General features: G+C 39.7%; 1 protein-coding gene across 1 annotated transcript in view; it reads left to right on the top strand.

Moving 5' to 3' along the window:
• Positions 1-24,804, top strand: part of sdk2b (sidekick cell adhesion molecule 2b) — a 179,467-nt gene that overhangs the window by 138,640 nt on the left and 16,023 nt on the right. The window contains exons 34-42 of the mRNA XM_041815899.1: positions 508-609; positions 2,823-2,938; positions 3,281-3,467; positions 9,142-9,279; positions 9,656-9,865; positions 13,429-13,554; positions 14,422-14,586; positions 16,165-16,305; positions 18,746-18,884. Of these exons, the coding sequence (XP_041671833.1) occupies positions 508-609; positions 2,823-2,938; positions 3,281-3,467; positions 9,142-9,279; positions 9,656-9,865; positions 13,429-13,554; positions 14,422-14,586; positions 16,165-16,305; positions 18,746-18,884 (1,324 nt within the window). The remainder of the gene's footprint in view (positions 1-507; positions 610-2,822; positions 2,939-3,280; positions 3,468-9,141; positions 9,280-9,655; positions 9,866-13,428; positions 13,555-14,421; positions 14,587-16,164; positions 16,306-18,745; positions 18,885-24,804) is intronic.

Here is a 24,804-nt window from a genome sequence, read left to right on the forward strand (position 1 = left end):
AAAGCTATCTTTCTGTGGATTTCACCATATGCCTCAAGTGCCCTGCTGTCCTGTACAGCGATACAGGGAAAACCAGAGTGTCGACCAAATTAACACAACATTTGGCTGCTTACATTCGCATCTCAATGGTACAAACACTTCTACTAAGCTTCATGGAGGCGCTCTGTATACAGAAATTCTTGGACTCTGAGTGCACAAGCTTGCACAGTCCAACATACTCCTTGTTTTGCACATGTCAGCTTATTCAGAGAGGCGCTACAAAAGCAGATGGTCACATATTTCTCCTATAATTACAGCATACAGTATTATAAGTGTTCATTTCCTGCTACGAGTATCACACTGGTGGGTGGGACCCCAGCACAGCTTTGTTGTTGCACCAACAACTTTTTCTAGGATTGTAATAGGTGTTTTACATTGTGCACAGGTGGGAATTACAGATGTGAAGAAGGAATGGGTGTCGAATATGATTCCTAACTTTCTATCCATGGTTGTTTACCTGTGTTGCAGAGCTGAGCAAACACAAGCGCTATGAGATCCGCATGAGTGTATACAATGCCGTGGGCGAGGGGCCAAACAGCCCGCCACAGGAGGTGTTTGTAGGGGAAGCAGGTATGTACACTTCCCGTCTATTAAATCAACACTGTCTTTAGAGCTGAGTGAGTCGACCACCCTCGTTCAAGTGGACGTGGCTTTTTGCTTTTTTTTTTGAGATTATTTGTATCCTCTAGATAAAAATCATACAGTACTGTGAAACTTAGAGGCATGTTTGGGCCAAAAATTGAGTCGGAAGTAAGGCATGTAATGGCGAGTAAGCCACCAAGCGAGCAAGGCACCACTAGGTGGAATGGGGATTGAGGCAACCCAGGTCATGCTCTGGATGTCCCTGCATATTACCTGGGGCATGGAAAGATAATCTGAAAAAATAAAACCTTTATGGTGGAGTAAGAGGAGTGAGCCTCTGATCATGCTGTGCATGTCCAAAGGGCCCGAAAACTGTTGGTGGTCTCCAAGTGTATTACCAGGGGTGAAAAGGCCCTGACGAAGGAGGTGCTGCTGAGCTTGACCTTGTGTGATGACGTGTCAAGCTTGACTCTTGCCCCAGGCTGTGGTACATTAGACCCTGCCATACATGCCTCAAACTTTTGCACATGACTGTAAATAAAGTAAAAGGTGTATTTTAGTCAATAATTAGATTCAAGGTGTATTTTGGAGCCACGAAAAGTAACAAAATGTGACAAAATTAAATAAGCCAACATAACACAAATGTTTGGGACTTTCAAATGAAGTGAGTCACCTCAAGATCGCTTACAAACAGAGAAACTTATGAAGACCATATTCAACAAGGTTTTTTTTTTTTTTTTCAAAATTAGACAGTGATCTTAAAGTATAAACGTTAAGGCCTATGTAGCTTTCCACCTGAAAACCTTTTCATTAATGAAAAGTATTTCATTAAAATGTCACAACATTATCAGACTATAGAAGGGGGCATTGATGTGGTCTTTCTGTTGTCGGTATCTCCTGTGGTTGAAAGACAGCTGTAAACAAAGTCCATTTTTGAAGTGTGCTGCATTTGCCAATGTTAGCAAATGACATGTTGCTATAAAAATGCTGTTTTATGTTTCATAAAAGGATTTGTAGACATTTTATACTGATATTTAAAGCTAGCTAAACTTTCCGTGTACAAAATGTGCACTACAAAGACAACTGCAGGGAACTGTGAACTTATTTAGACCGGTATCTGGCTTACTCCTGCCTATTTTTGCTAGGTTAAGAAGGTTGAGTTTGGCTTCTCTTGGTAATTTCCATAAGTTAAAGTCCCTGTAAGGTGATAAAAAAAAATCTGTATTTTAGGTTTGTTGTGTTACAGGCTTCCATGTTGAGAACCACAAGGCAAAAATATTTCAGTCACAAATATGATCCTCTCAAATTAAAAAAAATGCTTCTGATCAGAGCACAGCCGCCTTGCTCTGTGCCATTGCAGAGAAGACAGAAGTGGGGATTAAATTTACTGTTTTCTGGCACAAATCTTTCTTTTATGATCATTTTAATGACCACTGTGGCTGACAGATTTTTGAAATTTACCTCACAATAAACAAAAACAAAGCATATAACTAGTTTTTGACTTTCAGTGAAGCTAGTGACATCGGCTAACATCAGACTCTATTGAGATGATTATATATTATTTTTTAGCATTAAGGGGGTGGGACAATTGCCCATCAAGACTGTTGATGTCACGGGCCCATACTATATTTGTCCAGCTCAAATAAAACCAAGTCAGGATGTTTTCAGCAATGTCATTCCAACATATCTAGTGTGTTAAGACTCAAGGTTTAGATTTCACTTTACAGGGACTTTAATATTTTCTTTAATTTACTGAAAAATAACAAGGAAAACATAAAAAAAGTATAGGAATCTGACTTGGAATCTGCAGCTGAAAAGATGAGTAAAATCTGCATTTTTTTCCACCACTACTTTTGACAAAACTAATATCAAAAATCTCACCCCTTTATGATTTTCATTGGTCAGTTAGATAAACATCACATTAACAAGAATAATGCTCATTTGGTGTTCCAAAAGTTGAACAGTTCGCACTTTAATGGCAAAAAATATCTGGAGCCAAGGTTTTAGTGCTGAAGATGCTTATGGGAAAACATTGGACTTTTTTGGTTTTATATTGGAAATAAGCGCTGCCAACAGAATAAACAGTGACACAGGCCCTTTAGCAATAATGCTGCGTAATATTGTTTCAACTAAATAGCTGATGCAAAACATGTTCTTATATATGTCTTAACACATGTATTAATTTTTGATGCCTTTAACAGTGCCTACAGCCCCACCACAGAAGGTTGCCATTCAGTCAGCAACAGCCACCCAGCTGGATGTGACATGGGATCCTCCCCCTGCAGATGCACAGAATGGAGACATCCAGGGCTATAAGGTATAACTAATTAATCTACAGTCACACCAGTATTGTCCTCTGTTTGACCCAATGAATAGGAATTTATATGATTTTGTGCTGCCCAAGAGACAGCATACTGTATCTTAATGATGATCAGAGCTGAATGAACATCTTTAAACTTGAACTAACACAGTTTTGCAGAGGGGCTTTCAATAAAAGATTTAGTCTTTTCCTCAAGAAAACATTTACAGGAAATAAGAAGAAATTTCTTCCCTTAAGGGATTCTGAAATGAGTTTTACAGAAGCAGAAGTTGCTGCATTCTCCTGAGACACTGGTAGACATTTACATTAATATTTATTTATGTCTTGTATTCCTGGTAGGTTTACTTCTGGGAGTTCCAGCGTAAGAATGAGACAGAGCGCCTGCGGACTCTGTTCATGCCAGAGGGAGGAGTAAAGCTGAAGAACCTGACCAGTTATACCACCTATATGATCAGTGTGGCACCCTTTAATGCAGCAGGGGACGGACCCCGGAGCCCACCGACGAGAGGACGTACTCAACAAGCAGGTATGGAAATGTAACTATAAGATGTCACTGATCTTATTTTCAGAGGTGGTCATTTTTGGTCTGACTTTAAGCTCAGTGTGAAAAGTCAAAGGCTATTCCACAGCTTTTGTCATCCCAGTTCTCAGGGACCAACTGAAAAGACAATGCATAGAGAGAAGTGGGAGGTACATATCTCAAGGTCAAAAATTGCCTGATTTCTCTCCAAATTTTCACCCCCCATTGAGAGTGAATTGATTTGTGAGATTACATTCACCACCTTTTGACATCAGCTAATATCAACATTTCACATTTTCTCATCTACTGTTTGAAAAAGGAGCATCAAAAGAATGGAAAATGATAGATCCCCACCTGCAAAAATGTTTGCTTGTGAACAATAAGGTTAGCTAACAGTTAGCTCTCAGCTATATGGGTTATCTAATATAGGCCTACTGGTTGATTGTCAAATGTCAGTTTTTACAAGAGGGGTCTAGCTGCAGGCTGTACATCTCTGAGATCTCATAGATCAGTCATCTGAGACACTGAGTATCTCATAAAGAAAGTGCTGTAATTTGCCAGTACAACTTATTTCCAATCTGACTTTTTTCTCTAAATTCAACTTCATTCATCATCAAAGTCTGGCAGCTACATTCATGAAATAACCACATTGCAAACATTACAGACTAAGAAACATTTCATGAATAAAAAAAGCATACATAGCTCCTTATCCTATAGCTAAGTTAGTTCTAGCTCTAACATGTTCTTTTGCAAATGTAGCTAAAGCTAACTTAGCTATATAGATAAGGTAGAGGCAAAGCTTACCTAGCTGCTGTGTGAGCTTAGCTGTAGCTATGTAGCTTACGCAGCTAACAAAGCTATGTAAGCTACGCTGGCTGCATTAGAATATTCTCATGAAGGGCAAGCATTTTTTTCTGTTAGCAGACTGTTTACTCCTTTTAAGTATTAGCAAACCACTTCCTTGTCAACGTTATCAGTTAGAAAGGATACATAATAACCCACCCTTACCTACCCAGAGTGATTAAAATGCTAGCTAGCTAAGAGTAATTTCAACTAGGAGTAAGGTTAGCTAGTTGCTATTTCTTCATTTTATCTTATGGGTCAGCTTATATGGTGGGGACTTCCAGATATGGCATAGTGTTCCTCCTTATTTTAGTTGGCTTCTGTCTAGTTAATCAAGCTAGACATGGCAAAATGGTTGTGATTTGGTTGATTCTTTTAGAGTCAGTTTTATTTAGAGCACAGGTTCTCAAAGTGCGGCCCGCGACCCAATGGCGGCCCACAGAAGGCCCACATTTCTGGCGGACTGCGATTGTTAAGACAGGAAGCAAGGCACACTGAGACTGACTGTTCTAAATAAGTTTTTACATATATTCTGAAATGGACTGCACACAGGACTGTTATATCCCAAATTTGACTGTAGAAGGCAGAAAACCCTAAGGATTTTGTGTGCATTACAATGTTTCTCAAGGTTTTCTCAAGTTTTGCCAGGTTTAGCCTCATTTATAGTAATTAAAATGTGTTTATTGCACATTACTGGATGCAGACCAGTAAATGTAAACTGTTGAGATGCAACCTGGTCATTAAAATGATTACAAATGGGGTTTTTTTTTCTGTTTTTTTTTTCCATTTTTTTCCCTTCAGCTGCCCTCAGTCCAATGTTGGATTCCTAAATTGGACCTCAGCTATCAAAACTTTGAGAACCCCTGAGTTAGTTTTAATGTAAAAATGCAAGCTGACTAATGTAATATCTGCTGATATACTGTAATTGTAAGTTTCTAACAGGAAAAAAGTTTGCTAACTTCTATGACTTAGAAGACCTGTTTTATTCAATGGATCATACAATATGCAGTTGAGCCTTCATATCTTGGCTGATGTATCTTTACGTATTTGCTCAGTTGCTAAAAATCAAGATGCGATGAATGGACATTGTTTTGCCAAACTCCCTCTATTACTTACTATTGTAATTTTTTGTCAGCTATAATACCACAGTGTAATGATAGCCTACATCCTCACACTGTTAGAAAACGTCAATTATTGTGCCCATCCGTCTTACACTGGATTTTTAGATGCACATTATTATGCTAGTCCAAATGAAATTGTACTAAATTGCATTTCTTGAGGTTGGATTAGCATACCGAGATAATGCAGCTCAGAATGTCTTTACTCTTGCATGTATACTCCTCATGCAGACCCAAATTCTACTTGGTGTTCTGCACATGTTGGGCATGCTGGGCTTGGACCTGTGAGTGGATAAGCATCAATGCTAACCATAGTACGAGTTGCCTTTAGATATCACTTGCATTTCTGCAAAAAGCAAAGCCCAGGATATGTATGAAATGTACAGAACTTTAAAATTTGACCATGTTTCTATTGTTTAACTTATAACTACAAGGTTGTACCACTTGGTGGCTGGTTAGCAACAAGAAAAGGTCCATGGTAACCAGCTTAATCGCCATCCACTATAACAGAGGCAGAAATGCTCCCTTTAATGAATAGCTTCTACTCCAGTGCTACTGGAACAAGAACTGTAGGGAAATGGCCTTACACATCTTTTATCAACTAAACTGTGCATGCAAACATGCTGAGTAAAAATGGCTGCTGTGTGAATATGGTAAATTATTGCAACAGTCAGCACTTCTGCAAACAAGCAACATATAAAAACAAATATTTCAGTTTGTAGTGAATAAACACATGATGGAGAGCTGCTGAGAACGAGGAGACAAGCTGAAGATAAATGAGCTGAAAGAGCGACATGACTAAAGCAGACAAATTACAGTTGGTACATGTTCATTTGTCATATTTATATGCTGCTGATGTTAGTTTGGAGAGCCCTCGCAGTTTTCTCAAAGTGGAGGAGTCAACCGCGAGGAGAGAATTTGTTGTGAAGATGATGCTAATCGTTGCTGTCAGCATGCCAAACGATGTTAGCGGAACCACACACTGAGCATAAGTTCCTAATCAGCAAACCCACTCCAAACTCATTCGCTGAGTCTCCTGTTTGGTCTAAAAAATGGATGGGATTGAAATTCAAAGCAAGTTTTCTGACTGCGGGCACGCTACGTCTACAAAACATCCGGATCAAACTGCTCCTAATTCTTTCTTTCTCTCATGATTTTGTCTTCTTACCTCACGCTTTTCTTTTTTTGTCTTCCTGCTCAAAAGAAAGAGAGATGCTCTCTAAAACCCCTGTGTAACAGAAGCCATTTAAAACTTTAGCTGCATTTTTAATGATATAGCTTGGACCATTAAAAAGAAAGTAAAATAAGATGTTCACAGATTTCCCTGAGGTTTCCCTCATGGGTCACTGTCATAAGAGGTGGAAGCTGATGACAGGTAAAAATGGGAAGGAAGGAGGGAGGAGTACTGCAGAGAAAGTTATCCCATGTATTTTCATAAGACAAAGAGGCTTTGTCTCCTGAAAGTGTCCCTACTTCTGCAGAACAACTTTTCTAAACTGCAGCAATGAATATGCAGTAGGAATGGAAAGTAATAATAGATGTGCTAATAGAAAAAACAAGACTCTTGGTCGAGTCTGGGTTTAGCCCGCAGAATGTTACCTACCTGACTGTGAAGTTTGGTGGAGGAGGGCTAATAGTGTGGGGCTGTTTCTAAGGGTTTGGGCCCCTTATCTCCAGTGAACGCCAGCCTTAATGCTTCAGTATACCAAGACATCTTGGACAATGCTATGCTTCCAACTATGTGCCAACAGTTTGGGGACAGCCCATTTCTGTTCCAACATGACTGCGCACGACTTGACAAGTTGGTATGGAAGAACTTGACTGGCCCACACAGAGCTCAGACCTAGGCTTCTCATCCAACATTAGTGCGTAACCAGTAGGGGCTGCCTTAAACAAGTTTCCAGTCTAAAGGCTGTCAGCAATTTAGTATGCACAGCCAAGTAAAGCCAAGGTTGTGGCCAGCTCAACTACAGTAGGTGGTGATAGGCATCATTTTAGCTAGTTCCTATGGACCCACTTCCAATTTACCTAAAATGTCAAATATCAGTTCACAAGCTAGCAAGCAATAAACCTGTTCAGTGTTAAATGATAAAGACATGTAAACCTCAGAACTTTTTTTGCACACTTAATGCTTCTGAAATGAGATTCATACAGCTTTATTCAAGATTGTTCAACTTCTAGGTCAAAGCGCAGCACAGGAAGTTGGGCGCATGTATAGAATAACTATCAGTAAGTTGACATGCAAGAGTGAAATGACCCCAGCACACTATCTAGGTGTGTTAAATTTTAACCTAGCATATCAATTTAGCCAACATGTTTACGTGTCATTGAGGGCATGCTAACACAAGGCAATTAGTACCGCACCCAAGCATGTTTGACCCCCACAGTCCAGTTTGGTTGACTAATACTCTACAGTGTGCTCAGATATAGTCTACTTCTTTGGCCCTAGTACAGATGGAAGAGGTGTATTTTAGCTCATGCATGCTTGTGCACAAGCAGAGGCGGACAAGATTGATCACTCGTCAACAATCATTTGAATGTGTCAGAGCGCTCTAATTGACAAATGTCATGTTGTCTGTATATTTCTCCTTAGTTCTGAATCTGTGTGCTGCATATTAAAACATAGTCACATCCCTATGTTTGGTTTTTGTTATTTTAAAAGATATATTTTTGGAATTTTTATGCCTTTATTTAGAGAGGAGGACAGTAGATAGAGTTGAAAATAGGGAGAAGAGAGGGGAGAGACATGGGGGATAGAGGCCGCAGGCCAGACTCAAACCTTCATAGGGTGGGACCTAACCACTAGGCCTCCTGCACCTCAAAATTGTGTTTTTAGTCTTAAACAATAAATGTCTTTTAAGGTATTTCACATGTACTATAAGCTAGCATCTTGAAAGGGTAAGCTAGGTAGACAAACAAAAATGCCCTAGGTATTGTCTGAGGTAAATCAACCCATTCAAATTAAACTGTTAGCCTAATAAAATATTTCCTATAGATTTACAGTAGGGCTGGCAGCTATATGCATTCATCCTGATTAATTAAAGTCCATAATTAGTTCATTAAATTTTTAATTGCATTTATTGCATGCCTTCAGGACATTTTGTTCAAGCCACTTCAACGTCTCCCTGCAGCCACAATAATAAAATAAAAGTACACCCTCTCCTGCTTCTTAAAGGCTTATTCCAGCTTTAAAAACTCACAGACAGATCAGTGGACAAGTTAAAACCCATCTTGTATGATCAAACACTCACCTTTCTGCTGTTCCCTTATTTCCTTTTCAATCCATAGCAAGTTCCTTTTTCCATGGTTAGGTTCATGTCATAACCATCAATCTACCTGAGGTCTCCTGTTTTCTTTCAAAATAAAAGCAGGTCTTAGTTTAAGACTGTACCAAAATCCAGAATGAAACAAAACAATTTACAGTGCAAATTGGTGGAATTTCAAATAGGGAGATTAATCGCAATTAACTACAGAAAATCTGAGATTAGTCATATGATAGCCCTTATTCACTAATATTGTGAAAGCTTACATGCTTTGTAGCTAAATGTATGGGTTCTGTAATAAACCCTCTCTCCACCACCCCTGCACATTTTAGATCTGATGGAGTCAACCCATGAATGCACCATATGTCCAGAAAATTACCCCTGAGGGAAGAAAAATAATCCTAATCTGGTTACTCTTTTCCATGTTTTTTGACCTGTGACATCTGTACATTCCAGCTCCCAGTGCTCCCAGCTTCATCCACTTCAGTGAGCTGACCACCACCTCAGTCAACGTTTCCTGGGGCGAGCCCACCTTCCCTAACGGCATAATTGAGGGCTACCGTCTGGTCTATGAGCCCTCCACGCCTGTAGATGGTAAGCTCTTTTTCCTTATTTTCAGTGCTAGAAATGGCTGCTGGCTTCTATCAGGGCTTCATGCACATCACAAGACACATCAATATTCTAACCTTGTGTATGAATTTGGAATTTCTTCAATATGACTTGACCTGGTTAAAATCTTGTGGTGTGCATTTTCTCTGCCTAATCATCACCCTGACAGTAACAGCTTGTGCATCATTGCAACCTTTTCTTCATGTTCTGCAATCATTACAAATGATACGTGACTACAGTGCTGATACTCAGACATAAAATTCATGACTAATCCCATCACTGCATATGTGTTTTTGTGTTTGTTTGCCTGTGTCGAGTGTGCTCCCACATTGCCTGCTCTAAATGTGGTTTGTTTGTCTAGAGTCCTCAGTGGCCTGTGCCGAATGTCTCCACTCCCCCTCCCCCCCAGGCGTCAGTAAGACAGTGACGGTGGACGTGAAGGGGAGCGGACCCCTCTGGTTGAAGCTCAGAGACCTGGCCGACGGCATCACTTACAACTTCCGTATACGGGCCAAGACGTTCATCTACGGGCCCGAGGTGGAGGCCAACATTACCACTGGACCTGGAGAAGGTAGAGTGGCTGTGATGTTTGTTGGGAGAGATAACTCATGATACTGTAGACCCCAGGAGAAAACTTGTGTTAGGCTGGAGATACAAAAACTGTATGCATCCAGCTGGGCCATGAGCTTTCTTGCATATACTTATTTTTAGGCAACATTCATTACAGAAGGAAACCTCTAGAGAGCACACCAGAGAGCTCAGGCTGTATTTAACTATCTGATGTGTAGGATGTAAACTACAAACATGGCAAAAATGAATAGGTTGATAATAAAGGAATGGAAACTAATGTAATAAACATGAATTATCAATAGTAACAACAGATTAGCTTTGGTGACTAATATCTGATTCAGCATAATCATCCTGAAAAAGTGTCTTCTGACCTCAGCAACATTATCTCTGATCTCAATGCAGTTTACTAAAATTGAACTTTTTAAAAATGTTTGTGTCATTTAAAATCCAGACCTTAAGTGTGAGTCTAAATGTGTAACTTTTGGAACTTTTTACAGAAAGTTTGGGTCAAAACATTGAAGGAAACAAATCAATATGGGTAGACATTCAGCCAGTTGGAACATGGATTTGAAATCAGAAGATTGTCAGTTTAAGACCTTGCATGTACAAAGTATAGAAAGTGGAACTTTACTTTGTTGGATTTTTTTTTTTTTATGTCAAGGACCTTTTACTTTCCAAATACTGTTGAGGTACCCTTGAGCAGGATATCGAAACTGGTGGCAGTCCCTTGCAGCAGATGAACACAGGTCTTATTTGCACCTTCAGGCCTTTGTATGTGTGTAGCATGTCTCATAGTAACAGAGCAAAAAGTTGCAATTTCTCTCTGAATCCATAAAGTCTGTGAATACATTTAAATAAAAGCATTTGGACTATTTAAAATCGCAATAACTTTAATTCAGTCAGGGTCACTGATGTCTTAGATTTAACTATTTATTGCAGACTGACTATACAGTGCTAACACCACCACTCCTCTCTTCCCAACCCTGATATAAGGGTGCAACAAAAGCTTGAGGCTAGAAAGAAGGAGGCTTGGATGCTGGGGTGGTGGAGGTGAAGCTCTGCCAGTAGAAGTAAAATTTGATCAGTGCTGGTGTAGAGATCAGTGACAAGGATGTCATATTTAAATGGACCACCTTGTTGAGAGAAAGCTGTGATTGATCGAGAGTGGAGGGAGACAATAATTAAATCAGTTAATTGTAGCAGTTAGTTGTAGTTCTGAAACAGCAAAAAAAAAAAAAAATCCAAAGCTTGATAAAGATCCACATTGTAAACTTAGCTAGTGCATCAAAACTCTAGAAACTACATCGTTGTGTTGGGATTACCATAGATTTACCATGAGCGGCTATCAAACCAGTGTTGATAAACCGCTTTAGTGTGCACAAACTTGATCACTCTTAGACTGGTATTTTACTTCCCACTGGACCAAAGACAGAATTCTCTTTGGTTTACGTCAGACACAACTAGGGTCTGCCCAAAAATGTTCCTGAAACACAAACATCTCCAACTGCAACTCAGTTCCAAAACCATAATGTTTGCAAGTGTTTAAATTTCTGTAACGCTGTAACGCAGCAGAAAGAGACCATTTTTGGAAAACTGCAGAATTTGGAAAGCCACTAAAAATGCATAGAATTAACAAAATGCTATAAAGGAAGCAAAGTAGAAATACAGCACTTTGAATTTTTTCACATAAAATTTTTGAAAAGTGTTTTACACTTCACTTTTGTTGGTTTTAGCCTAATTATAGTATTGGTTCTTTTGATATCATCAAACTCAGACATGGTGTGGGACACAGAATACAAATTTGCACACTTGCCAGTCTTTGCTGTGTTGAGATCCTGCCAACAACGCCACTTTGATGAGGAAATGGTCTAAATGTTTCAAATTTTAAAACTAATACAAAACCCAATTCTACTCTAGGTTGTTAATGACAAAATATAAGCTTTGGCCTTTGCTTTATTAGTTTAAGTACACTAGGAAATATGTTAAAATCAAGGAAGCAACAGTGGGTTGCTAAAGTAAAATAGTGGATTCTCCATACTCATGATCTACTGGGTAAATTACTAATGCTTTTACTCTCTTAGACCTGAGCTTTTGTTTAGAATGCACTCTGAGAGTTCTACCACTTACATAGGATAAGTAGGGCCTGATAAATTAAAGCATCAGCCTTGTCTTTGAACAGCAATTTTTTTCTGAATCTTTCTTTTTCTACACAAATTCACTGAAATTTCAAAGTAGTTACCTAAAATGCAAGTGAATACTCTTAAACATATTGCTAAAGTATCCCAGAAAACAGTTTCTTTAGATATTCTCAAATGTTTCAGTGAAACATTTTTAAAACAGCTTCAACATTACAATAAAAATTTCCCCAAAATCTTCCATTCCTAAAAGACTTTTAAGAGAAGTTCCCAAAATTCAAAGCTAATTAACAAATTCCAAAAAATATAAATGCTTTCCCCTAACTTCCATGAAAATGACAGAAATATTCAAATTCCAAAAAATTTCCATGAAAATCTTTAAATTTCAAAGCCAAAAAACTCTAAAATATACAAGCATATCACCTTAATTTCCATGAAAATCAGAGAATAACCCCAGTGAAATTCCCCAAAAATTACAAATAAATTTCCCTTAAATGTCCATGAAAATGCAAAAAAAAGGAAAAAAAGACATTTCCAAAATTTCCATTAAAAAGGCAAATTTCCCTAAAATTGTTAAATGAAAAATCTCCAAAATATACTAACATATCTCATTAATTTCCATGACAGTACTTGAAAATTCCCTATCAAATTCCCCAAAATCACAATTAAATTTCCTCTAAATTTTCATTCAAATCTATAGAATTTTCCAAACAAAACTACCAAATTCCCATTAAAAAAATGCCCAAAAAAGCAAATTTCTCAAAAATGTCGTATGGAAGCTTCCAAAATATTAAAACGTATTCCCTTTATTTCCATGAAGACTATTTAACAATTTTAAATAAAAAAAAACACAATAAATTTCCCACATTTCCATGAAAATGTCAAAATACTTCACCTTTATTTCCATGAAAATACTTGAAAATTCTTGTTCAGATTCAAAAATTATTTCTAGCAAGTGCCAAAAAATTTAAAAACAAATTTTCCTAAAAAATGCCAGAAAAAGCCAAAGCATGATTCCGAAAATATACAAACATCCTTTAAATTTCCATAGAAGACATTGAAAAGTTTCTTACAAATTACCCAAAAAATACAAATAAATTTCCCATATTTCCATGAACATCCAAAAAAAAAAAACAAGCAAATTTACCTACAATGCTCTATGAAACCACACAAAAATACAAACATATCCCCTAAATTTCTATGAAAATAATTGAAAATTTCAGAGAAAATTCCCTGAAATATCCAGACAGTATTTAACGAACTTTAAATGCTTTACTTTAAACTTCATGGACATCCAGGACAATTTTCTTAAAAATTCTAATTGCATTCAAAGTTATTGCTATTTTGTAGGATGGCCTAAACCTATTTTCCTCATATGTAATTGTAGGGTCTTTTGAGGTTAATACAGTTCTGAAATATTCTTCCTCAGGAGCCCCAGGACCTCCAGGAGAGCCCTTCATTTCACGCTATGGTTCGGCCCTGACCATCCACTGGACCAGTGGGGACCAAGGACGTGCTCCCATCACGCGCTACGTGATCGAGGCCAGACCTTCAGGTTGGTACTTTAGCTACACAGCGACACATCCAGAATATCCCCTATGTGTTTCTAACGTTCTTTAAGTCCTGGTTGATAGTTTGAATAAGAAAGGTGGTGTAAAGTGTCAACATCTGCCACCCTGGTGCCTTTGTGGCTGCTCTTTTAATGGGTTATTGATCAAGGGGCTGCATTTGAGACTATTGGTGTTACGTTTCAGGTGTGATTGACAGGTCATGGTGGGGTTAAATGTTGATTGATGGAAGGGGACTTAAAAAGAGGGATCTGTTTCACCATTTTGCAAGTTAAAATTAAGAGGGGGTGCTTAGTCCAGATGGTAGAACCAGCCACTCATACCCCTCTTTTATCTTCTGTTTTGCGTATGCCAGGGGACATAACTCTCTGCAGTATCATATAACTTAATGACTTGTTTTTGTCTTCAAATCAAATTACATCAGCTCTTCCAACTTTTTATCCAAACTTCAGGAAGATGACGGATGAACTCCAGCGCTTGTTTATGTTTGCATATCTCATTAAAAGAGTCAAAGTTACACTGATGTTTACAAGCAGCCATGTGTAATAAATGGTGTCTGGCAGGATCTGCAAAGTGAGTAGCATGACATCTCACATTGCTGCATTTGAAATATGGCTCCTGATGCTATTTATGATGTAGATTCGGTTGCTGTAAATTTAACAGGAGCAGTGAAATTGATGGATTGTGTAATATTTGTAGGAATTATGAATTACTCTGGGAGACGCCAGCCAGACCGGAGCCTCGAATCAAACAAACAAACAGCCTGTTAACAAAGACTTATCGACTTTGTTGGATTGTTTTACAAGTTTTGCTGTCTCCTCTGACCTGAAGTTGCCGCTTTAACCTGGTTACAGATGAGGGATTGTGGGATATCTTAATCAAGGACATCCCAAAGGAAGTGACATCACACACGTTCAACATGGACATCCTGAAGCAAGGAGTTAGTTATGACTTCAGGGTGATTGGAGTGAATGACTACGGCTACGGCTCCCCAAGTCTACCTTCTCCTTCCATATCAGGTGAGTCATCAAGGAAGGAAACTTTAATCATATTACAAACCAAAAAAGTTGGGACATTGTGTAAAATATTGATGCAAATCTTTTTCTTCTTGCAAATCTTTTCAACTTACATTAAATATATTTTATTGATTATGTCACACTTGTCAGGCTCAACGATTGACTATGAGCTGTGATGTTGCAGTCAAGCCAAAATCTGCCTGAATTCATGTAGTCTGAGCTGCCTTTAGATTAACCCAGAGAAGAGGACAGAGCTTCTGGTTCTTCTTTATTAATGGCTTTTTACTTTGCATGGTGTCTGAGTTGAACACAAGACACTTCTGCCCCATGAAAAATATAAGCACTCAGTGCAAACATCCCTAAACCCAGTTAAGCCCTCAAAACTGGCCCCCACTAGTCAGCCATGCAGACTGATGGGCAGCAAGAAGCCAGCACTTCACCAGGGTTGTCAAGTGGGATCCCCATTCACTGGTGTGATAGGAGATGGAACTTAAGGAGGACACCGAGGCAGACTTGAGGCTTTACTGAGTGGCAAGGTAAGGATGGAACTACATGCAAATGCCCATATGATAACTATCTCCTTAAATACTCTAGATGATGCTCAGGTGTGCATTTGCTTCACCGTACAAGGATATGCATATGCAACAGAACAGAAAATGGTTGGAAGGTTGACCTGTCCTGTAGTAGTTTGTGTCTGTCAGCAGCAGTGTCCGTCACTGGAGCTCCAATTCTGTCATGGGGTCAGCCTTCTCAATCAGCGTCTTCAGCTCTGACTCCAAGCAGTGCCTTCTTCATGCACAGAGTAAAATATCAAAGATTCATTTTTATAATAACATTCAGTTTGGCCGGCCACACACTAGACGATTTTTTTAATCTGAAACGATTTGAAAACCGTGGGAGACCACAGACTTCAGGACAATTTCCAAAGATTTTTCTTTAATCTTCAGGATCTTTAATCCTCTGAATGCACGCACTAGATGACTCAGCCAGACTGTCAGATCACTGGAGACCACACACCTGCCGACCTGCCTACGACCTCGCGTGATCACGTGACTTCAGAAAAAAAAACACCTACAGATGTCTGTCGATACCGTCTTGCTGTCTCTCCACAACAGGCTACCTTGTTGGTACATACAGAGATTTGTCTGGATTCTCTGAACCTTGTGGAGATATTATTGACTGAAGATGAGGAAATCAGGAAGATGAGGCTTTTAAGAGTGTTCCTTTTACACCCAGTCATGGTAATAACACCCGTTATCTATTAGCCTGCTTACCTGTCGAATGTTCAAGGTGTTTTTGAGCAATCCACAACTTGCCCAGTCTCTTCTTGCTCCTGTCCTAACTTTTTTGGAACTTCTGCAGGCATTTTGTAAATTTCTAATATCTTGTCTTTGTGCTGTACTCAATTGAATATAAGTTGAAAAAGAAAGCAAATTTACATTAGTTAGTATTGCTCTACTCTGTCCCAACTTTTTTGGTATGAGGTTTGTACGTTTTATTTCCCTGGCTTATCTAGACAGCATAGAAAAAAAAAAATCATAGTTCTGCCTTAAAATCTTCATTTTTGTGTGTGTTTCCCAGCCCAAAAAGTGGCTCCTTTCTACGAGGAGTGGTGGTTCCTGGTTGTGGTCGCTCTGGTGGGGCTCATCTTTATCCTGCTGCTGGTTTTCATCCTCATTATCAGAGGACAGAGCAAGAAGTACGCCAAGAAAGCTGATTCAGGTGAGTTCACACAATTAAGCGCAGCATTTAGCCATCAGAGACGCCTTGCTGCAGACCCAGCGGCCCAGAAGGCGAGGAATCCGATGACTTGACTCCTTTCTTATAAAAGAGAGGGACTATTTACACAGGGAATTTAATGATTTAATATTCAGAGGGGTGAACTTTGGGTAACTTTTTCATGGCATATTTGAAAGAATCAGATAATTGAGTGAGCAGCAGGAGAACAGAAAAGGCAGAGAAGCAGAGACGGAGACGGCGGGAGGGAGTGTTGGGGGGGCATGCTTGTCCATTCAGTGCTGCTCTGACATCAGCGGGTATTTCCCTCTGCTCAGCACTTCTGCCATGCCTGCTTAGCTGCCAGGCTGGGGGAAGAGGGGTGAGTAGAGGGGAGGGGGGGTCCCTGCGGGTCACTGCCCATCTCTCTGACTGACGGAGGGAAAACAAGAGGTTCCTTCTCACTCCAGCACAAAGACGCTCTCAAATGCCTCCATATCCCCCTGCAGGAATCTGGCCCAGGCCGCTGGACCTACCCAGTGGTTTCCCCTTTTTATTCTGTGTGTTTGCGTAACCACCAATTGACCTGGAGTTGCCCTGGAGCAACCGCGGAGGTCCCAGCCTCTCTGAGGTCCCACATAAGTCTTTGGACGACTGAGAGTGGTTTTAACCTGTAACATGGCAGCAGCGGCCCAGGCTAACATTAATCTACCATGGTGCCGCATGGCAAGCATGACTCTTGCAGCTTAAAGTGTGAACTATTTGATTTATGATGAGGGGGGATTTTGCAAAATACTTGTCTTGTGTCCACCCATGTGTCATCTGCAGACAATGTTTACTCCGAGGGGCGCTACAATTTATCACATTCTGATGTTTTTTTCTGCATGGCTGTCTGTTTGTTAGCATACATGTGTCAGCTGTGTATGGAAGCCTGAAGAGGACATATGGGCATAGATTTTATTTTAATTAATTTTGTCATGATAACAAGGATATTTCTGTTGTTTTCTTGAGGTCTTGTCGAGAAATAATGACCTAGGACGAGACGTCATGAACCTAACCAGAAATGACATCACAGGAGAATGACAAAAGTTGAATATATGGATGTTTCTCTAAGACTGGCTTCCACATGTTGAGATCTCCATTGTATAACATCTCTCCATCCTGTGTTAAATATTTGTTTTAGTTTTAAAGCCTGCCACAGTCTAAGATTTATATGGAATACTACGTTTGAGTGTGCTTGCCCTCTGAACAGGAACTAACACACTTGCAAAAACTTGCAAGAATGCAAAGCATGTTGGGAAAGCTAGAAAATAGACCACAGTGTGGATGCAGCCAGTTGCCATGCTAAGCAAATTCAAACATTTCCCTAAGCCAGTGGTTCCCAACCTTTTTTCATTTGAGTCACCCCTACTTGCATCTAAGAAGACTTGAGCCCCAAATGGACTGAAATGAAGACAGAATAATAATAAGAATGTCACCCCAAATGATGTTCCTAGTGTCCTTAAAGGGCTCAGGGGTCAAGGATCCAGGCTGAGCCAACAGCCTCCACCTCCAGCTGCCTTTGCTCTTCATTTTGTCATAATAGCCAATCTTACAGAATCCTTTTTTGTATTATTGATTATCCATAAATAAAACATTGTTATGGTTGGATTGATGAGACCCAGAGTTGCATGCAGTGGGCAAGTACAGTCAGACTCCTGATGTGATGTGTTATTTCTCTCACATTTTGCATCATTTACACTATAATGTGTTGCTTTTGAGTAAGACTTTAAAATAAAGTTTAATCTTCTTCTCATTTCTTTTTTTTTAATTAAAGTCTTCAGCCAGCAGCCTGTTATGTTAGCCTACAAATATGGGTTACCAAGGGAAAGAGCTAGCTTTGCTTTCTCCGAAGGTAAAGACATCCTTGTGCGTATGCAGTTAATACTGACTAATTAACACCTCAGGATGGATGATTCCAGTCCTGAGGATAAGATAAGCTAATCAGTAGAAAACCACCAAATTATGTTTTGATTATACTTTGATTTTTTCATCTAAATCTTTGCCAAAAAGGTGCAAAGTGTGTTTTCAAAAATGATTTGCTGTTGATTTAGTTAGAGGAAAGTTATAAGCATTACAAGTTTTGCAGTCAACCAAAGGCCTATTGCTTAAAAAGTATCACTTTCATTTATGTTATGTAATTAGCTTAAAAGCCTACACTCAAAAACTAATTTACATCCAAAAAGGCATGGACAAATCTCTGCAAATCACTAATTTATAGAAGTTTTAGTGCATCAATCCATATAAAAAATGATCATTAGCCGATTTCTTCTCCCTGTAAATCCTCATTTTGTCTGTCCAGTCACTTTTTGTTCGCATCATTCAACATTCCCACTGGTCGTCCCACACACTAACCTTCATGTTTGTGTGGCCTTTGTTCACACAGTGTCTCTGTACGTGTGTCCAGGTAATAACTCCAACTGTAACGCTCTAACCCACGGAGACATGGTGAGCCTAGACGAGGGCCGATTCCCCGCGCTGGAGCTCAACAACCGACGACTGTCTGTAAAAAACTCCTTCTGCAGGAAGAACGGCGTCTACACCAGGTCAGTGACCCATGCATGAACATTTTGCCAACCAGTCAAATCAAAGTGTTCAACTAGAGAATTAATCTGCAGCAAAAATTAAATTAGCATATGGAGAAATAATTGGGTTATCCATGGAAACTTAACCTTGCGCCTGAAAATATTTCCAGCTCTGTGGAAAAGAAAATTAACACTCTCCGCTTGACATCTCAGACTTAAATTTTCTTCTATTTAAAGGCAGCAGATAAACTGACTCACTGTGGATGCTTTTTTAATGAGCTTTTTATGGCAGTGAATCGTAGCTGTAAGACATGAAGCGTGCTGATACCGTGACCTTATTCAAAGCCGATCATTCATACTGACAGCTGGGCTAAGAGCACGAAGTTTAAGTCAGAATGGATTCGACTCTATACTTTGCATAAGATCATCTGTATCTATTTACATATGGAGGTGATTTGGAGACAGAAGTGGGATTTGGAAAAAGGTGAACTTATGTTTATGCAGAAAAATGTAGCGAGGTTATTTCACCAATGATCCAACATCTGCAGTGTGAAATCACAAGCCAGCATTACACCTTTGTGCATGCAGTATAGAAGTACAAAGGTGAAAGTCTGTAAATGTTCTTGAGATTTGGGACCCCAGGTGCCATCACATGCACTCTGGCTCTTTACCTGGTCAGGGCGGGACTTAAAGGTATAATATGCAACATTTTAAATATTTGTAAAGCCAGTATTGCACATTCCCCATGTAAATGTATCATAAAGTCGTGGCTTTATAAAAAGGGCTGAATTTAAACTCCCTGTGGGTTTGTTGTTCTCAGCTTGTTGTGATCTCACTGATGTGGCAGTCCTTGTTTTCGCTCAGAGGCCTAACATTTTTCAGAAATGTGTTAACCCCTCCCTGCCCTGTTAGGGGCAGGGAGGGGTTAACACATGGAGGGAGATGGTCAAGTGGCTGTCAACAGAATAGTCCAAAAGGAGAACCAACAGACTTTTGGAATGACAAGATATATTTACAGTGCCTAAAAAAGTATTCACTCCCTTGGATCTTTTACCCTTTTATTGATTTTATAAATCAATCATGGTCAGTGTAATCTGTTTAACAGATAAACTGATTTAATTTCAAAGAGAGTACAGATTTCTAAGTAATGGCAATTAAATGAAAATATAAAATGTAAAATAAGGTATCGCATACATTTTCATCCCCTTCTAGTCAGTATTTAGAAGAAGCACCTTTAGCTGCAATCACAGCTCTGAGTCTGTGTGGACAGGTCTCAATCAGCCTTGCACATCTCGCAACTGCAACTGTAGTCCATTTCTCTTTGCAAAACTGCTCAAGCTCTGTCAGGGTGCACAGGGATTGAACTTGAACAGCCCTTTTCAAGTCCAGTCACAAATCCTCTATTGGTTTAAGGTTTGGGCTTTGACTCTGCCACTCCAGAACATTCACCTTGTTGTCTTTAACCCTTGTCATTGTCTTGCTGGAAAATTAATCTTAGCCCTAGCCATAGTTCTCTTACAACTGAATAACATCGTCCTCCAGGACCATGGAGTCTACAACGGGCCCTTTGGTGACCTTTAGTTGAGATTTAATATGAGTTTTCAGTGGCTTTGTCTCTGCCACTTTCCCATAAACCTTTGACTGGTGAACTAACCTGCCAACAGTTGTTGTTTATAATTTCTTCAGAGTAGTCAGAGGTGTCTTGGTGGCCTCTCTCACTCGTCTCCTTCTTGCGCGGTCACTCAGTTTGTGAGGACGGCCTGATCTAGGCAGATTTACACATGTTCCATATTCCTTCCATTTCTTGATGATGGATTTAACTGAACTATGGCGGATGTTCAGTGGCTTGGAAATTGTTTGGTACCAATCCCTGGACTTACATTTTCCAATAACCCTGTCTCTGAGTTGCTTGGAGTGTTTTTTGTCTTCATGGTGCAATGGTAGCCAGGAATACTGATACTACAGAAAAATGTCTTCTAGAAATCGACTCCCAAAGTTACGTATTATACTTTTAACCTCCAAATAAGCTATTTAGCCTCATGCTGCAGTCAGTTTTGTGGCAGTTCCTCTTTAAGCACTGAAAACTGGAACATGGAGGGTCTATTTTTATAGCCACTCTACTGTGTTAATTACTGAATACTAAACCTTTATACAGAAATCTAAAAGCAGTATGTACCTACAGTCAGTGCCCCAGTTATGAATTGAATATCTGCCTACATTGTTGCATTCCTGCATGAGTCAGTTCATATTTATAATAAAATGTATGTTGTTTTTTAATTGGAAAGTGTGAGATGCCTGGCTGGATGGATTTGTATGTGTGCATATACGTGTGTCTTCGAGGACAGATCAAAGCAGGTCCAGGTCTTTGAGGAGCTTCCAGGGGGCTTCCCTATTATGTCTCCTGCTTGAAGTGGGAGAGCGGGAATGAAAGAATGCACAGATGTACTCTCAGAATGAGCCGTCTTTGAACTCAGCCCAAAGCGGAGGAGCCCAAATCCAGACACCTGAGCCTCCGATTACAGATTAATGCCACATCTTGATCTCCGGTCTCAGAATACCAAAGAGAGGGTGAAGTGCTCTGCCGCAATACCTGGATCAGAAATCAAACATGGCCTTAATCCTGCTGTATTCAGTCCGACTCAGAGCTGTGTGAGACTGTAAATGACATTTAGGGCTGATTTTGGAGGGAGAATTTTTTTGCACTTGTCTCCAGACTGATAAAGGGGCTGATATGCATGTCTGTCAGTCTAATCACAGGGACAGGGAAGTCAATGTAGTTCACTTTGGAGACAGACAACTTAATCTAACAATACTTGAACCGTTGGTTTTTCTCTTTGAGATGAAGGATTGCTGCTCTTTGATACATTTGACATATCCATTTCAAAGCATATTGAAAAACACCCATATTCAGAGGCTTTACTTCCTGATCCTCTAGTTACAGGATCAACTCCTGATCCCAACCCTGTTAAGTGTAATCTATCCCCAGTCTCTTTTCTGTATTTCTTCCTGACCAATAAAGACAAAATAGTACAAAATAATAATCTTTAAAAAAACTCCAGTGTGCAAATCAGTTGAAGGGAACTCGTGTAGTTTTGAATCTACTCCACTTCTGTTTCCGTTTCATCCATATCACTTCTAGATATCAAATACAGCATGTTTTGTCCAAGACGGCTCAGTGATGAAGTAGAGTTTAAGAAATTTTTTTCAAAAATGCAGAACTGAAATTTAGAAAGATACTCAACCCCAAATTTCTTTCGAAAACCGACAAGATTTTAACGTTGAGGACTGCTATTTGAATTTCAACCATACATCATCACTGCAACTGTTCAACAACTAAAGATTCTGTAAAATGTTAAAAGAGGCAGTTTGTTTTCAAATGTGTGATTTTGGCTGGATCTTAGTTGTGCCTTGTGTAGATAGTTTTAAAACACTGATCTAGAAGACATCTGTATCTAGACTGTCAAGTTTTCATGATAGCTTGCATCATCAACAGTGACTGCCAAGTTACTCACAATTCATAACTACTTCCATTTACTAGTTACCAAATAAAATCTCTACATACACTGAAGACAATCTCTACACTTAACAAAACAGTGATTTTTACCTCAGTTTAATAGATTAACCTGGCATTGAAGCAGTCAGTATTGTAAATTACCTTAGCATCTAGCTTTGTCTCTGAAGGAAGACAAAGGTCTAGAAGAGTCTTGTACTGAGTTAAGAGGCTAGTTGTGGCTCTTTGACGTGTGCCATTCATAAACCAGCCTGCCTGGCTCTCTCACTGGCTAGTTCCTGTTTGAGCTCCAGTTTCCATTCCTCCATCCTTTGTTGTTATTTAATCCATGTTTAAAAAGCCAAATGGGTATTAAGAGATGAGCTGTTTGGGAGCCAAACAACCATCTAATGAGCTGAGCCAAATGATCCCGATCTCTAAAAAGAGACAGATTTCCTGTTGCATCGAGTAAGGGTGGGTGAACATCAGCTGAGGGTTTAATGTACTAAACCATGGCAAAACTGTACTGAATCAAACCAAAACGCTTTGTGGAAACAGACCAAACACCAGCTTTGAGTGACACATCCAGACTTTAGACAGAGGTTTATTAAATTCACATTCAGGCATAATACCACAATAACACTCAAACATTTTTGTCGAATATTTTACTACTTTTGTGACACAAAATAGAGTGTTTTTTATTTTTGCACTTTGAATGGCACAGTCGTAAACAGATCTAAACACTGGAAGATGTTTTCTACGCAGAAATCATATCTTTCGGGGTGCGCAGATGACCTAGTGGTTTAAGGTGCGCCCCATGCACACGGACAGCCCGGGTTCAAATTCGGCCTGTGGCTCTTCCCCACATGTCTCTCCCCACTCTCTTGTCTCTATTTCCAACGATACTCACTGTCCTCCTCTATCAAATATAGACACAAAAAGCCCAAAATAAAACTTTAAAAAAAAACCCACAAAATCACTTCCTGCCCCCCAAGGAGAGTTATCGGCACAGAACTTGACGAAGTGATGAAAAAACATCAATACTGGTGTTGGTATCAGTATCGGCCCTAATTTCAAATATCAGTGATCCTGATCAGAGCATGACCTGACCAATGAGTGTCATTTTAAGGGAAAGAGGTGGGGTTTAGTTAAATGACTGCAAGTCTGTAAACAAAGGTGGCAGTTAAAAAGATTGTCACTGATGCAAAAGTAGCAGCGGTTTATTAGAACTGGACATTTCTACATGAAAATAGAAACAAAGAGCAACACTGAAAAGTTTTCTTGGTGGAAAAGATGCTTTTTTGCTTCTTCCAGCAGGCTTCAGCACGTTTGATTTACCAACTGGCTCCACTGATAGCTAACAATGATCATGGGTGCTTGTCAAGCTTCTGTTATGTAGATTAATAGTCAGGTTTCATTGCTCTGTTTCTGGATATTGTTTCATAGTTTCACAACTTAAAGTTGCAAGTTCTCTCATGTCCCTGGATTCAGTTAACATTCCTCACGATGTCTGCAAACTAATTATATATTTTGCTTCTTCAGGCTACACTGTATTGGTCCCAAAACTTGAATACAATATGAGAGTATCCAATAGAAATAACGGCTAAAATTATGCAAATATGATGTGTTTTATTGGATCCAGAAATTTTATTGGAGCAGTTGGTCATAAACAAGAAAATTCAGCTTTGTGATGACCCCAGGCTGCCTTCCTTCACTGTGATATCCATGACACTACAGTTAGCACTTCTTAAAGTTCATATGTATCACTGTCTGTGAGTGTGTGTCTGTGTGGAGCGCGGCTTGATGAGAATCATGGGATACTCATGAGATGGCTGCCTACAGCCAGTCTCTCCTGGAATGAATAATTCTCCCTGATTCAGCCCCTCTCTCTGTGGGCTGTGGAATGTCAAACCACCGGGCCTCTTGTGACTAAATTATAAACTGAACTCTCGGTGTGTTCGAGAGGTCATCAAACAAAACGGCAGCCTCAGGCTTTGATCTGGCAAATGTTATCAGAGGCGACACGAGCGATGGCGCGGATTAAACTGTCGGTGGCATGCTGCGCCGATCAAATATATCATTTAGATGTAAATTTAAAGAGTGTAAGTGATGGGATTGAGCAGGAGGAGGATCCTTCGAGGGAGTTTTGAGTGAGATCACGGAGGAGAGGTGTTTACTGAGGCTAAAAAAATGAAAAAGTCAGAATGAGTGAAAATGAGGGCAGGGAGAAGATGAAATACAGGCGTAAAATGGCTTCACTAGTCAGGCGTTATTTAAGTAAATATGCTGCCTAAGCTCCTCCATACTTTCCACTGTCCCCGTCCTGCTAAACAAACACCCATTTGTTTCTGCTGATTGGTGCTGGTTTGGCTGAGACTACAGGGACACACTGACTCCCGCTCATTTTCCAAGCCCAAGCATCAGCAGCCAGAGGAGCTGTTGGAGGCAGCG

This window comes from Cheilinus undulatus, linkage group 20 (assembly GCF_018320785.1).
Source record: "Cheilinus undulatus linkage group 20, ASM1832078v1, whole genome shotgun sequence".
Taxonomy (NCBI): domain Eukaryota; kingdom Metazoa; phylum Chordata; class Actinopteri; order Labriformes; family Labridae; genus Cheilinus; species Cheilinus undulatus.